Source organism: Salvelinus alpinus, chromosome 21 (assembly GCF_045679555.1).
Source record: "Salvelinus alpinus chromosome 21, SLU_Salpinus.1, whole genome shotgun sequence".
NCBI lineage: Eukaryota > Metazoa > Chordata > Actinopteri > Salmoniformes > Salmonidae > Salvelinus > Salvelinus alpinus.
Genome location: NC_092106.1, coordinates 1550157 through 1566622, shown reverse-complemented (window position 1 = coordinate 1566622; position 16466 = coordinate 1550157). Strand labels below are relative to the sequence as shown.

The 16466-nt window shown below is 44.6% G+C and overlaps 1 protein-coding gene across 3 annotated transcripts in view; it reads left to right on the top strand.

Moving 5' to 3' along the window:
• LOC139547567 (beta-1,3-glucosyltransferase-like) overlaps positions 1–16466 on the top strand; it is a 172059-nt gene that overhangs the window by 90216 nt on the left and 65377 nt on the right. For all 3 annotated transcript variants that reach the window (XM_071356471.1, XM_071356469.1, XM_071356470.1), the window contains 3 exons: positions 8458–8567; positions 12085–12161; positions 13988–14099. In XM_071356471.1, the coding sequence (XP_071212572.1) occupies positions 8458–8567; positions 12085–12161; positions 13988–14099 (299 nt within the window). The remainder of the gene's footprint in view (positions 1–8457; positions 8568–12084; positions 12162–13987; positions 14100–16466) is intronic.

The following is a 16466-nucleotide window of genomic DNA, read 5'->3' as shown; positions in this document are numbered from 1 at the left end:
CATCGACGGGACAGTACTGGAGAAGGTGGAAAGTTTTAAGTTCCTCGGCGTACACATCACGGACAAACTGAAATGGTTCACCCACAAAGACAGCGTGGTGAAGAAGGCGCAACAGCGCCTCAGGAGGCTGAAGAAATGTGGCTTGTCACCTAAAACACTCACAAACTTTTACAGATGCACAGTCGAGAGCATCCTGTCAGGCTGTATCACCGCCTGGTACGGCAACTGCTTCGCCCACAACCGTAAGGCTCTCCAGAGGGTAGTGAGGTCTGCACAACGCATCACCGGGGGCAAACTACCTGCCCTCCAGGACACCTACACCACCCGATGTCACAGGAAGGCCAAAAATATCATCAAGGCGAGGTCAGTACAGGTGCATCAAAGCTGCGACCGAGAGACTGAAAAACAGCTATCTCAAGGCCATCAGACTGTTAAACAGCCAGCACTAACATTGAGTGGCTGCTGCCAACATACTGACTCAAATCTCTAGCCACTTAATAATTAAAAATTGGATGTAATAAATGTATCACTAGTCACTTTAAACAATGCCACTTTATATCATGTTTACATTACTCATCTCATATGTATATACTTTACTCTATACCATCTACTGCATCTTGCCTATGCCGTTCGTCCATGGCTCATCCATATATTTATATGTACATATTCTTATTCATTCCTTTACACTTGTGTATAAGGTAGTTGTTGTGAAATTGTTAATTACTTGTTAGATATTACTGCATGGTCGGAACTGGAAGCACAATCATTTCGCTACACTCGCATTAACATCTGCTAACCATGTGTATGTGACCAATTATATTTGATTTGAATAGGATGCCATTTGGGACAGAGCCTTCCTCTCCGTTGTTTGATGATTCATCGAAACCCATATGGCACCAGGGCCTGTGAATTCACTCTTAATTAGTTATTTATTTTTTTACCCCCAGTTTCTCCTCTGCTTTGACATGGGGGAGGGGGTTATTTATCTACACAATGAGAGATTGGCACACAACTTATCTGATGATCGCACTAGTCGCAGGCAGCTGGTGTAATATTGCTGTTTGGTGTAGTATCAGGACGCTAAGCCGTCGTGGAACGGCACCTAGGGTTTTACATTTACATTTAAGTCATTTAGCAGACGCTCTTATCCAGAGCGACTTACAACACCGTACACGGGTGTGCGTACACACAGGCACAGAGTCAAACAGACATCACACTCAAACTAAGCGGACTGAGCAGAAGGGTGTTTAGAGGTGATCTAGAGGTACAAGAGGCAGATTTTGGCTCTAACCTGATCTTTCAGAGGGTGGTGTGTGTGTATTGGAGAAGCGGTAAACAAAAGCCTTTTAATCTATTGGGGATCTGTGATGGGGTGTGGGTAACCATGGTGGAGAAAGAGGTTGCACGCCCAGAGCAACACACACTACATAAAAAATATATGACACCGATCCAGTGTTTACCCTTTTGTTATGTTTGTTCCTTGTATAATGACAAACCGGGGCGTAGGTTTAACTACTTTTAATGAACATATACTTCAGCTAGAAAACTCCTTGTTTAGCCATGCGAGGCATTCTTCCCCCCCCGCATAGCCCCCCCCCCCCCCCCCCACATAGCCCCCCCCCCCCCCCCCCCGCATAGCCTGCTGGGTAACGTAGTCTAAATGTTATTAACACATAACACACCCTTGACCCCAGTGCTGTTTTTTCAGGCCCTGTGTGGGAATGGGCTCAAGTGCCATCCAGTGGGCTTGAATCGGTTCTATCTCCTCCCACTTTTCCCCTCTCTCTATTCCCCGTGTTGCTCTGGCTCCACTACTCGCCAGAGGAAGATTACAGACCTGACACTAGCTGCTGTGACTTGTTTGTGTTTAAAAAAAAATCCCCGTTTGTTAAAAAAAGTTTTACAGAAACACAAACCTCCCCGCCGGTAATCATAATTTACGACACGCAATACCTTTGACTACATTGTGTGCAAATACTTCAGCGGCTAATTAAAATGCCCAGGACTTCAAAATGGTTTGTTTGTGCCCTAATGCGAGAGTATGTACGAGTCCAAGGGCTCTAAAGTGTAGCCAATTTGGTCGGATATGCAACTAAATATTGTGATGTGTGACCAGGAGTTTTTTTGGGGGAGCACTGTGCGACTATGAAAAAAATCTCCCAGTTAATAATTGTAATGATGAGGCTACGCTGTACCGTTGTTTCCTGAGTGCCCTAGTGAAACAAGCGAGTCCAGACTCGTACGTGTCATGGTAGCACCATTACTACAGCGAAAACGGCTTGCATCTAGCCCAACTAGCTCAAATGATCTGACCTATATTACCGGTGTAATATTTTTTTCTTTCTATACAGCGGATCACCGGGACCACATTTTACATCCATAAACCATGTCATGGGCCGTTCTAAAACTACTCGTGCGTCGACGTTGTTAACCATTTGTTTACACTTTGTTTCGATGTTACTTCATTGGCTAGCTGGCTAACAACCTGGTTACTTTACCAGTATAACCCAAACATTTGGGGCCACAGAAAGAAAGGAAAAGGGATAGCTTCTTCAGGAGATCAATGATCATAGCAATGAATGAATGGCAGTTATCTTGCATGTGGTTGTCACAAACCTGACGTTTTTAAAGAGACTGTGTACAATTTTCAATGTGATGCATCTCAATACGAAAAGTGTGCTTTTACACAATTTAGAAACCTAATATTCCACAAATGACTTTGTAATTTCAATGACAGGTGTTCGTGTCAACGTTTTAGATTTGATATTAAACGTATGTGTTGACAGTGTTTCATGTTAGTTTCTAGGGCACAACATGTTCTTCAGAAGTAGCTAGAAATATAGGCTGTATCTCCATCAATTAGATACAGGCGCCGGAAAGAGATGGCTGCCTCGCTTCGCGTTCCTTGGAAAATATGCAGTATTTTGTTTTTTTACGTGTTATTTCTTACATCGGTACCCCGGGTAATCTTAGGTTTCATTACATACAGTCGGGAGGAACTACTGAATATACGATTAACGTCAACTCATCATCGTTCCTACCAGGAATATGACTTTCCCGAAACGGATCCAGTGTCTTGCCTTCCACACAATACAATGGATCTGATCCCAGCCGGCGACCCTGTGCGTCGCCGAAAAAGGGGAAAACGTGGCGGTCTCGTGGTCAGGCTTCGGAGACGGGCACATCGCGCTCCACTCCCTAGCATACTACTCGCCAATGTCCAGTCTCTTGACAATAAGGTTGATGAAATCCGAGCACGGGTAGCATTCCAGAGAGACATCAGGGATTGCAACGTGCTCTGCTTCACGGAAACATGGCTAACTCAAGGGACGCTAACGGAGTCGGTGCAGCCAGCTGGTTTCTCCATGCATCGCGCCGACAGAAACAAACATCTTTCCGGTAAGAAGAGGGGCGGGGGGGTATGCCTTATGATTAACGAGAAGTGGTGTGATCATCATAACAACACACAAGAACTCAAGTCGTTCTGTTCACCTGATCTAGAACTCCTCACAATCAAATGTCGACCGCATTATCTACCAAGGGAATTCTCGTCAATCATAATCACAGCCGTATACATTCCCCCCCAAGCAGACACATCGATGGCCCTGAACGAACTTTATCTGACTCTTTGTAAACTGGAAACCACACACCCTGAGGCTGCATTCATCGTAGCTGGGGATTTTAACAAGGCTAATCTAAAAACAAAACTCCCTAAATTCTATCAGCATATCGATTGTGCTACCAGGGCTGGAAAAACACTAGACCATTGTTACACTAATTTCCGCGACGCTTATAAGGCCCTCCCCCGCCCCCCTTTCGGAAAAGCTGACCACGACTCCATTTTGTTGATTCCAGCCTACAAACAAAAACTCAAACAACAAGCTCCCGCGCTCAGGTCTGTTCAACGCTGGTCCGACCAATCTGAATCCACGCTTCAAGACTGCTTCGATCACGCAGATTGGAATATGTTCCGCATCGCGTCCAACAACAATATTGACGAATATGCTGATTCGGTGAGCGAGTTCATTAGGAAGTGCATTGACGATGTCGTACCCACAGCAACGATAAAAACATTCCCAAACCAGAAACCGTGGATTGACGGCAGCATTCGCGTGAAACTGAAAGCGCGAACCACTGCTTTTAACCAGGGCAAGGTGACCGGAAGCATGACCGAATACAAACAGTGTAGCTATTCTCTCCGCAAGGCAATCAAACAGGCCAAGTCTCAGTACAGAGACAAAATCGAGTCGAAATTCAACAGCTCAGACACAAGAGGTATGTGGCAGGGTCTACAGTCAATCACGGATTACAAAAAGAAAACCAGCCCCGTCGAGGACCAGGATGTCTTGCTCCCAGACAGGCTAAACAACTTTTTTGCCCGCTTTGAGGACAATACAGTGCCACTGACACGGCCCCCTACCAAAACCTGCGGGCTCTCCTTCACTGCAGCCGAGGTGAGTAAAACATTTAAACGTGTTAACCCTCGCAAGGCTGCAGGCCCAGACGGCATTCCCAGCCGCGTCCTCAGAGCATGCGCAGACCAGCTGGCTGGTGTGTTTACGGACATATTCAATCAATCCTTATCCCAGTCTGCTGTTCCCACATGCTTCAAGAGGGCCACCATTGTTCCTGTTCCCAAGAAAGCTAAGGTAACTGAGCTAAACGACTACCGCCCCGTAGCACTCACTTCCGTCATCATGAAGTGCTTTGAGAGACTAGTCAAGGACCATATCACCTCCACCCTACCGGACACCCTAGACCCACTCCAATTTGCTTACCGACCCAATAGGTCCACAGACGACGCAATCGCAACCACACTGCACACTGCCCTAACCCATCTGGACAAGAGGAATACCCATGTGAGAATGCTGTTCATCGATTACAGCTCAGCATTTAACACCATAGTACCCTCCAAACTCGTCATCAAGCTCGAGACCCTGGGTCTCGACCCCGCCCTGTGCAACTGGGTCCTGGACTTCCTGACGGGCCGCCCCCAGGTGGTGAGGGTAGGTAACAACATCTCCACCCCGCTGATCCTCAACACTGGGGCCCCACAAGGGTGCGTTCTGAGCCCTCTCCTGTACTCCCTGTTCACCCACGACTGCGTGGCCATGCACGCCTCCAACTCAATCATCAAGTTTGCGGATGACACTACAGTGGTAGGCTTGATCACCAACAACGACGAGACGGCCTACAGGGAGGAGGTGAGGGCCCTCGGAGTGTGGTGTCAGGAAAATAACCTCATACTCAACGTCAACAAAACAAAGGAGATGATTGTGGACTTCAGGAAACAGCAGAGGGAGCACCCCCCTATCCACATCGACGGGTCAGTAGTGGAGAAGGTGGAAAGTTTTAAGTTCCTCGGTGTACACATCACGGACAAACTGAACTGGTCCACCCACACAGACAGCGTTGTGAAGAAGGCGCAGCAGCGCCTCTTCAACCTCAGGAGGCTGAAGAAATTCGGCTTGTCACCAAAAGCACTCACAAACTTCTACAGATGCACAATCGAGAGCATCCTGTCGGGCTGTATCACCGCCTGGTACGGCAACTGCTCCGCCCACAACCGTAAGGCTCTCCAGAGGGTAGTGAGGTCTGCAGAACGCATCACCAGGGGCAAACTACCTGCCCTCCAGGACACCTACACCACCCGATGTCACAGGAAGGCCATAAAGATCATCAAGGACAACAACCACCCAAGCCACTGCCTGTTCACCCCGCTATCATCCAGAAGGCGAGGTCAGTACAGGTGCATCAAAGCAGGGACCGAGAGACTGAAAAACAGCTTCTATCTCAAGGCCATCAGACTGTTAAACAGCCACCACTAACATTTAGCGGCCGCTGCCAACATACTGACTCAACTCCAGCCACTTTAAAAATGGGAATTGATGGAAATTATGTAAAAATGTACCACTAGCCACTTTAAGCAATGCCACTTAATACAATGTTTACATACCCTACATTACCCATCTCATATGTATATATACTGTACTCTATATCATCTACTGCATCTTGCCATCTTTATGCAATACATGTACCACTAGCCACTTTAAACTATGCCACTTTATGTTTACATACCCTACAGTACTCATCTCATATGTATATACCGTACTCTATACCATCTACTGCATCTGCCATGCCGTTCTGTACCACCACTCATCCATATATCTTTATGTACATATTCTTTATCCCTTACACTTGTGTGTGTGTGTAAGGTAGTAGTGTGGAATTGTTAGGTTAGATTACTGTTGGTTACTACTGCATTGTCGGAACTAGAAGCACAAGCATTTCGCTACACTCGCATTAACATCTGCTAACCATGTGTATGTGACTAATAAAATTTGATTTGATTTGATTTGATTTTGATTTGAATTAAAACAAACTTATTTGAAGTGCTCCTAACTTTTTAAAGTTGGGAGCACCAGTGCTGCCAATGAGAGATGGTAATTTAGAACCCTGACGAGGCCCCGGAAGGTTACGGCAGAAGTCATTACAAGGAGTGCTGCCTGAGAGGCTTGGCTGCTAGCCTCCTGCTACCTCTCTAGTCAGTCGGTATACCTGGCCAATTTGCTCCAGAAAATCAGTCAGTGTCTGGTGTGACCACCATTTGCCTCATGCAGCGCGACACAACTTCTTTGCGTAGATTTGATCAGGTTGTTGATTGTAGCCTGTGGAATGTTGTCCCACTCCTCTTCAATGGCTGTGCGAAGTTGCTGGATATTGGCGGGAACTGGAACATACTGTCGTACACGGCGATCCAAAGCATCCCAAACATGCTCAATGGCTGACATATCTGGTGAGTATGCAGGCCATGGAAGAACTGGGACATGGGGCCGTGCATTATCACGCTGAAACATGAGGTGATGGCAGTGGATGAATGGCACAACAATGGGCCTCAGGATCTTATCACGGTATCTCTGTGCATTGAAATTGCCATCATTAAAATGCAATTGTGTTTCTTGTCCATAGCTTATGCCTGTCCACACCATAACCATGAGCGGTTTGACATCAGCAAACCGCTCGCCCACACAGCGCTATACACGTGGTCTGCGGTTGTGAGGCCGGTTTGGATGTACTGCCAGTTCTCTAAAATGAGGTGGCTTATGATAAATGAACATTAAATGCACTGGCAACAGCTCAGGTGGACATTCCTGCAGTCAGAATGTCAATTGCACACTCCCTCAAAACTTGAGACATCTTTGGCATCTTTTTTGTGTGACAAAATCGCACATTTTAGAGAGCCCTTTTATTGTCCCCAGCACAAGGTGTGTCTGTGTAATAATCATGCTGTTTAATCAGTTTCTTGATATGTCATACTTGTCACGTGGATGAATTATCTTGGAAAAGGAGAAATGCTCACTAACAGGGATGTAAACAAATTTGGAACATTTCAGGTATCTTTTATTTCAGCTCATGAAACATGGGACCAACACTTTACATGTTGCGTTTATATTTTTGTTCAGTGTATATTTTCACAATCCTCCGAGCAAAGGGCTGTAAAATTGTCAGACAGTTTAGGGGATTTAATGCCGGTCGTTGGGTATATTTCCATTGAACTGTGTGATGGTGCCAAAATTGCACACATTCTTCACTCCATTAATCCTTCAGCCAGGTTGTTATTCCGTTGGCAAGCGAGAGAGACCGAGAGCTTATGTAGCTTACAGTCGTTCCAATGGCCACCGATGTGATTCGTCACCTAGGCAAGGCCCCCATTCCATCATTACTATTCTGTAAATGGATTCCGCATTAAGGCCGACTGCATTAGTGGGGCCTGTAATATGAGCCCTATAAAGGTGACAATAATGATATGTAAACGTTTCACACGCTGAGGCGGCCCACTTCCCTGAAGAGCGATCAAGGCTGTTAAAGAGACATTATCGAGCGGCTACAGCAAACTATCAGCAGGCTCCCTGTTACGCTCAGGCTCGTTACACACTGGAGAAACTCAATAATATTTACTAGGCTGCCCATCTTGTTTCTCTGCCCTTGCCACACAGTGGACAGCTGGGCTTTAGTCTGATTCAGCTATCTGTTGTTGTGTTCTGCCGCTGCATTAGTTAGTCCCCGTCTGACTGATCATCATTTACTGTCGTGTGTGTGTGTGTGTGTGTGTGTGTGTGTGTGTGTGTGTGTGTGTGTGTGTGTGTGTGTGTGTGTGTGTGTGTGTGTGTGTGTGTGTGTGTGTGTGTGTGTCAGTGACATGTGTCACTCAGGCCAAATGAAATTCTTATTAAGGGGATGGTGATTGTCAACAATGGAGGTCAGAGTAAGGTAGAGCTGTTAATTATCTCTAGAATATCTTTAGAAAGGGAATGTGTCGTGTTGGTTTTTGCACAAATTCACATCCTGTGCTGTGTTTTTCTGACAATGTCTGAAAAGATGTGTGCGTATTTCTTCTTTTTTTAACCTGGTCTGTGCATGTCTCTGATCTGTTCCTGTGCTGTTCGTGTGTTGCAGACCTGCGAGAGATAGTGTTTGTGATCCAGAGCCAGAGTAACTCATTCCACGTGAGTCGGGCGGAGAGACAGAGAGCAGACCTGTTACAACAGACTCAGAGCCTCACACAGGTACCACCAGCGCCACCAATGCCACTTAGTCACACACACAGCATACGTTTTACTATCCTGTATTTACATTCAAAATCCTATTTTCCCTGAACCCTAACCTTAACGCCTACCCCTAATTGTAACCCTAACCTGGGAAATGTCCCCATGAGGGAGTATTCCTTGTTTTACTATCCTTGTGGGGACATTTGTGGATTTCCGGTACACACACACACACACACACACACACACACACACACACACACACACACACACACACACACAGGTTTTTAGAGAAACAACAGCATCCCTTAACTTCAACCATCTTCTCTAAGCAATATGGTTCATGGCCACAAATAGCTGTTACTTACCTACTTATTCCTCTTTCCTCCCTGTGGACCATATAGCCGTTACTCTTTTGGAATAATTTGTGTGGAAAACCATCAGTTTAGTGTAACCGTGTCAAGTTCAACTCTTCACGTTGAAATACCACCATTTGAATTGTTTTTCGGTGAAGCTTCCAGCTAAAGTGTTTCAAAATGGTGGTCAAGTGTGTTAGTGAGACAGAGGACGCAAGATCATATACCAGTGCAGGCTTGTGAGCGAGAAAGCTAGACTTTTAAATTAATTAAATAAAGCCATTGAGAGTGGTTACATTTCTCCAGCCCCATCCCTTACCAAAACAGAGGTGGGGTGCCTGCTTTGTTGTTTTTTGAACTGCAGATTGTTCCTTTAACACTGTGTTATAAAACCTAATTTAGGAGTGGAGTTGATACGTTCTGTACAGATACCGTAGACAACCAATGAAATAAAGGATATGTCTTTTCACAACAAACATAATCAACATCAATTAGCCATGAAAGAGGCACCAGTGCAGCCCATGCTTTTTGCCACATGGTGTCAGCATTGCTTTTTATGTGGAAAGGGATCATTGTCTCAGTTTGTATCCCCATCTGAGAGTTAGAGAGAACTAGGTACTGGTAGCATAGTGTATTGTCCAGTAGTGAAATGAAATAAAGTAGCTTTCACTAAGTCAGTCTGTTATGGAAAGAGCAGGTGTTCTTAATGTTTTGTATAGTCAGTGCATAACCCCTATATGACGTCCAGGGGGACATTGAGACTGACTTCCTGTGTCAACACAGGGAGGCCAGCTAGATCTATTAGAGACAGCCATCATTGAAGTCGTTTGTGGTGACGAAGGACAACAAGGGGCTTTGTACAAAACAAAGTAATCAGCGATTGGATCGTTTCTGGCTGGCCTCCCTATAGGGGTTATACACTTAGTATACAAAACATTAAGAACACCTGCTCTTTCCATGACATAGACTGATCAGGTGAATCCAGGTGAAAGCTAGGATCCCTTATTGACGTCACCTGTTAAATCCAAGGGAAGGAGACAGGTTAAAGAACGATTTTTAAGCCTTGATACAAAACACACACGGATTGTGTACAGTATGTGTGCCACTCAGAGGGTGAATTGGCAACACAAAATATTTAAGTGCCTTTGAACGGAGTATGGAGGTAGGTGCCAGGCACACCGGTTTGTGTCAAGGACTGCAGCGCTGCTGATTTTTCATGCTCAACAGTTTCCTGTGTGTATAAAGAATGGTCCACCACCCAAAGGGCATCCTGCCAAACTGACACAACTGTGGGAATCATTGGCGTCAACATGGGCCAGCATCCCTGTGGAACGCTTTCGACACCTTGTAGAGTCCGGTAACCCGACCAATTGAGGCTGGCTGTTCTGAGGGGGGGGGGGGGGGTGCACAACTCCGTATTAGGAAGGTGTTCTGAATGTTTGGTATACTCAGTGTATAGTCAGACTGATTCAGCTGCATATCTCTATAAAAAGTGGCTGTGTGTAAGACAGTCCCTTGCAAGAGCTCGCAGAGTTTGTGCGTGCGTGTGTGTGGGTGCGTGCGTGCGTGCGAGCATGCATGTACGTATGAGTGTGGAGGCTCTGGCTGTTGCAGGGACCAAGCCACCCCACCCTTTCCACACACACCCCACCCAGTCTACTCCATGAGTAAAGCTTAGCATACTGTGTGTCTGTGATGGCTGTGTCTCTCTGAAGTGGTGTAAAGCGATGGGTTTTTGTCCCTGCAGCCTGCCTGGTGTTTGAACTGACTTGTTTCTTACTACCTGAGGTGAAAGTCAAGTTTAGACTGGTGAATATGCCGTTATGAGCCTCGTTATGTTGTTAGTGTGTATATGGGGCTTGACTGAGCTGCTGGAAAACCCCCGGCTGACTAATGTGGTTAACATACTGGACACAGGCTAGGGTTAGGGATTTACAGTCCAGTACTATGATGGTGGGATGCTAGGTATTTGTGGGGCATTGCTGTTGAGTAGCTGGAGAGAGGCTATGTGTCTGTGAGCAGCATGGTCCCCCTTGGTTTCCAGTCTGCTGAGCGGAGTGGATGCAGTCATGAACCCTTGTTTTCCTCTCTGTGTGAGACCACCTCAGGCCACTACTGAATACCTCACATGCCCTTGAACTCAGAATCCGAGAAGGTTTGATTGAAACCCAAGTTTTGTGTTTTCACGAAAGTGGTTAGGGCAGTCAAATACTTCAATACTTTGTGGCAATCTTTTGCACACAAGAGTACCTTTAGGCTACACGCAGTTTGTTTGTTTTAAAATAACCATTCTATAGGTACTTAGTAGAGCTGGGCGGTATGAACAAAAATCCTTATTGTGATAAATTGCCTGAAATTGCGATAAAAGGATGACCCTTTCAACTACTACTACTAGTAGTCTGATGGTTGTAGCTGTAAATTGTCCATTTAACAATCGCCCATATTAGCAAACATTCAAACTACACATTTCTCTGGTGTAGGCTACTTATTGTAATGAACAACATCAGCAAAATGCCTGCGATAAGTGACCGCTATGGTCGGTGTCAAATGTTCGGTTTCTCGTCCCAGCTCTAGTACTTAGGCTTTGTTTCTGTGCCACTGCCGTCTCCAACTAAACAAACACAATTTCTTCTAATCTAGAACCAGATTCTTTGAGGACTGTCCTTCCATAGGTTCCTTAGGTTGTCTTTCCTCCTGCTGTAAACTAAAGACTTTGGTTACTCTGCCCTAAATTGAAGAGTTCCTTTCTTAGTTACTCTGCTCGAGATTACTGCTGTAAAGTGAAGACTACCTCTTAGGTTGGGGCGGCAGGGTAGCCTAGTGGTTGGAGTGTTGGACTAGTAACTGAAAGGTTGCAAGTTCAAATCCCCGAGCTGACAAGGTACAAATCTGTCCCTGAACAGGCAGTTAACCCACTGTTCCTAGGCCGTCATTGAAAATAAGAATTTGTTCTTAAGTGACTTGCCTAGTTAAATAAAGGTAAAAAAATAAATAATAAAAAAGGTTACTGTTTTAAAGTAAATACTATTTGAGTTAATCTGCTGTAAAGAAAATACTTCCTTGGGTTACTACTGTAAACACTTCCTTAGTTACTCTGCTCTGAAGTCAATACTTCTTTAGTAAAGATTTCCAGAGATCCCACTGTTGGGCTTGACTTAATTAAAAACTTTTTCTCTTTTCAGACACCACCTCCGGTCCTGCTCCTCCACAGTCTGACAGACAATGAGGGAGACTGGAGCATCCTTCCTGTGCTGCCTTAGTAAGTGCTTGGGCCTGTCAGCTCTCAAAAGCGCAGCCATTACCCACATTCACAAAGACTTCCATCCTGTAATTCCCATCCATACAGTACAGTAGGGATGTAACGATTCACCGATAAAGTTGACGAATCGGCGGTTAAACATTTTTTGGGCCTCAAATGACTTTCTTTCTACCTTCTGAAAATACCCCTCATATTTTGTGACAACTGCGTCCTCTCCTTCAGTGTTGAACCAAGAATGTAATTATGTTGCTGGTCATTGATCTGCAAGTCATTTTGCATGCCGAACAACCCCTCAGTAGCCTATTCAAACTGCGCACTGTGTGCCGCTTCGTGCGCTGACCAACGAGATTTAGGCCTATTTCTGATCTACAAGTCACATTCAGCATTTAAATGTTTGTAAAATGGCCTTCACAATATTAGGCTTAATTTGTTGAGTGACAACCAATATAATTTGCTAGGTAATTTTATTCAAATGCATTTTTGAAAATTGTGATTTACTGGAATATAAATAGCTTAAGCTACTGCCGGAGACAACTCAAGCATGCATGCACATACAGCTTTCAAGAGATGTTGGGCGAGCTTCACCATCCCTTCATCAAATCTAACATTGCCCCCCGCCCAACTGATAGTTTCCCTAATGGCCGGGCTCAGGTGCCTACATACACCATAGACATATACGTCATACGCACACGCACACGCACACACGCAACATGTTAAGTGTCGGTCCCATGTTTTATGAGCGGAAATAAAAGATCCCAGAAATGTTACATATGCACAAAAAACAGATTTCTCTCAAATCTTGTGCACGAATTTGTTTACATTCCTGTCAGTGAGCAGTTCTCCTTTGCCAAGATAATTCATCCCCCTGACAGGTGTGGCATATCAAGAAGCTGATTAAACGGCATGATCACTACACAGGTGTCCCTTGTGCTGGGGACAATAAAAGGTCACTCTAAAATGTGCAGTTTTGTCACACAACACAATGCCACAGATTTCTCAAGTTTTGAGGGAGCTTGCAAATGGCACGCTGACTGCAGGGATGCCCACCAGAGCTCTTGCCAGAGAATTGAATGTTCATTTCACTACCATAAGCCACCTCCTACGTAATTTTTGAGAATTTGGCAGTACATCCAACTGGCCTCCGCATACAACCGCAGACCACGTGTATGGCGTCGTGTGGGCGAACGGTTAACGGATGTCAACGTTGAGAACAGAGTGCCTCATGGTGGCGGTGGGGTAAAGTCTTTGAAATCGTTTCAAACTAAAACGTGTAGTTCTTGTATCCTATCGGAGCTCATGTATCTAGATACGTATTGAATCGCCTTGTAAGGGAAAGATGCACAGCCCTACTATACAGCATATGGCTGTCTCCACCTGCTAGGGTCAGGCAAAAACATATAATCTCTGGCAAATAATCATGTAGCAATATTGGAGGTTATATGAAAGTATTATTTATTTAGTACAACATGACCAATATACACAATACTTAATTTGTTTGAATTTTAGATGGTATTTATCCTATTGTATAACAGGATTAGCTACCATACTATGATAGTTACCTATAGCCACCCGTCAACTTATGCCCTGTTCTGCCTTTTGCTAGCCTGGGTGTCAGTCTGTTTCTGCTCTCTTGCCAACTATTTATTGAATTCTCATGCCAAACAATGACAACAATGATGGAGTAGGCAAGAGCGTAATACAGATCTGGAACCAGGCTAGCCTTTTTCCTACAATGTCAAAACGAAAGGTCATGTCATGAATGTATCCACTGGTTCAATAAGCTGTGCAAAGGTCTGGTGACCCTGACAGTATTTCCGCTTCCTCAGCTTATCCTTGTTGTTTGGGAAGAACTCATCCTGGTTGGTGTTTCTGGAAGAGGAGACTAACGTCAAGGTGACCAAACTGCTCCAGGCCCTCAGGAAGTTTGACAGGAGAAAAGTAAGTGACCCACCGACTTAGGATTGTAATAATAATATTTTTACACGGAGGGACCACTCTGTACCAGTCTTTACTTACCGTATTCACAGTACTTCACTTCTCCTTAGCCAACGACAGGGGAATTTCCCCACTGAGCACCAGCCTTCTGTCTCAGGAGCTGTAATAGAGTCAGTGGGTTGGACCTAGTCTTGGAAACCAACACCCTAGGCAACAGCAGTGACTAGGGTCTGGAATTAATGATGGACTGTCATGGTAACTTCTAAAAGGAAAAAAATATATTCCGGGTATGGTCCTCTTCAGCAGAATACCGTCTCTGAAATACTAACCCTGGTTATGGTCAAATTAAAGTGAGTATTGGACATCATTTTTCATTCCAACTTTAAGCATTGGGTTGGATCCTGTATCTGGGCCCATATAAGCCTAGTCTCTAGACAGACAGGTTGCTTCCGGCAATATACCAATGCTCCAGCTTAACACATCTGTAGAAGTTCCAGCATCAGTTGGGACAGTGTGGTCTGGTCAGAAATAGGAATCGTGTTACTGGTAACGTCTCTGCCGGATCCGCTTGTTGCCCTAGCTCAGGGATGGGCAACTCCAGTCCTCGGGGAACCCAGCTAACACACTTGACTCATCAACTTCAGTTTAGAATGCAATTCATTTAATAAGCTGTGTTTGCTAAGGATGGAGAAAAAGTGTGACACCACTCTGGCATCCCAGGACTGGAGTTGCCCATCTCTGCTCTAGCTAAACACAATTCCTGCCTGCATTTTAAGCTCTGCCTACCCAAACTCATTATTTGTTGGGAGAGTTGTCTGTCTGAAGAGGAATTTTACGAAATGTTAGATAGAAGCCGACATCCTCCTCAGACCTTTTGTGCCGTTGCCTAGCTTGCGCTGCTCCTAGTTCTGGAATATCTGAGACGAATGTAGGCCTGCTGTCCAACCAGCCTGTAAAGCAGGCTGTCTGTCAAACACAGTATGAGCTGCTTTAGCCGCCTCGCTCTCCGGAGGCCTATTTTAATCTGTCTCACTCCAACAATAATAATGGTGTTAAGATTGTATTTTAGCGGCAGCACAGATGCAGGCAGGGTTTATTAAGGTGTCATCATTTGGGGTGGCAGGTAGCCGAGTGGTTAGAGCATTGGGCCAGTAACCGAAAGGTTGCTAGATCGAATCCCCGTCGTTCTGCCCCTGAACAAGGCAGTTAACCCACTGTTCCTAGGCCGTCATTGTAAATATGAATTTGTTCTTAACTGACTTGCCTGGTTAAATAAAATAAATAAAAATATATATATATATTTTTTTTAATCTACCATTTTACTTCTAGCTCGTCTCCAGAGCCACTCTCTCTGAGGTTCAGGATCCAGGTGTTGCAGGTTGATTAGCTAGTTGTTTTAAACCACGAACACAGGATGCCAATAGAAAAGGTTTTGTCCTCCATAGTGTTATTGAGTTAATATTCATTTTGTTTTAAAAAAGTGGATTCTGAGGATAAAACCAGATAATGACAGTTGAAAGAGGTGTTGCTAGGTTTGTTTTCGAAGCAACACCTGTCATCCTATTGACTGCAGCAAAGTGAATGCTTAAACTTTCTGGATTTTGTTACCATCAATAATTCGGTCAAACATATATTTCTTGTTGTCTTGGGAGTTCAAAAATTCAGTTTTTGTTGCTTATTTTTATGGATGAAAGATTTGTTTTTTGATAAGCCTGGACCGTTGAAACAGGCTTTAAACCAAAGCATGAGAACTCAAAGCCCAATGTCATCCAACGGCCATCCTGATTAGTATATCCCGATACCGTCCAATGAACAACATCAAACTAATTACACCTCCCGGTGGTAAACCAGATCTTCACAAAAAATTGTTTTGTTCTTATTAACAGAAAACAGAGGTTCAAGTTATTCTTACTCTGAAAAACTATGCATAATAATTAAGTGAACCTTCCATCTGCTAGCCGGGACAGCCTGGAACCTGTAAGGGATTCCAATTCCAAGTGAGAAATAGAATTCAGTATTATCTCATCATCCACACACAGCCCTGAGCTCTGTGCACAGCGCTATATCAGGGATGAGGAAAGGATGTAGGCTGCCTTATGACTAATTTAAATAAATCACTCTGTATGTGTGACTTCAATTTAGACTCAATTCGATTCAGTATTAACGCAGGGACCATCTTTACTATGGTCAAATAAAGTCCCAGAATAGTTTTGGGTACTTTAGAAACAGCTACTACTTCAATAACTAGTAGACTCCCCTTCAGAGATATGCTTCCATTTATCAGAATAAAATAAGTGTATGCATGCAAGCAGTAGTTTGTTAACATGTTTGCTCTTTCTATAAAATGTCTTTCTGCAATGTTTCTAATGT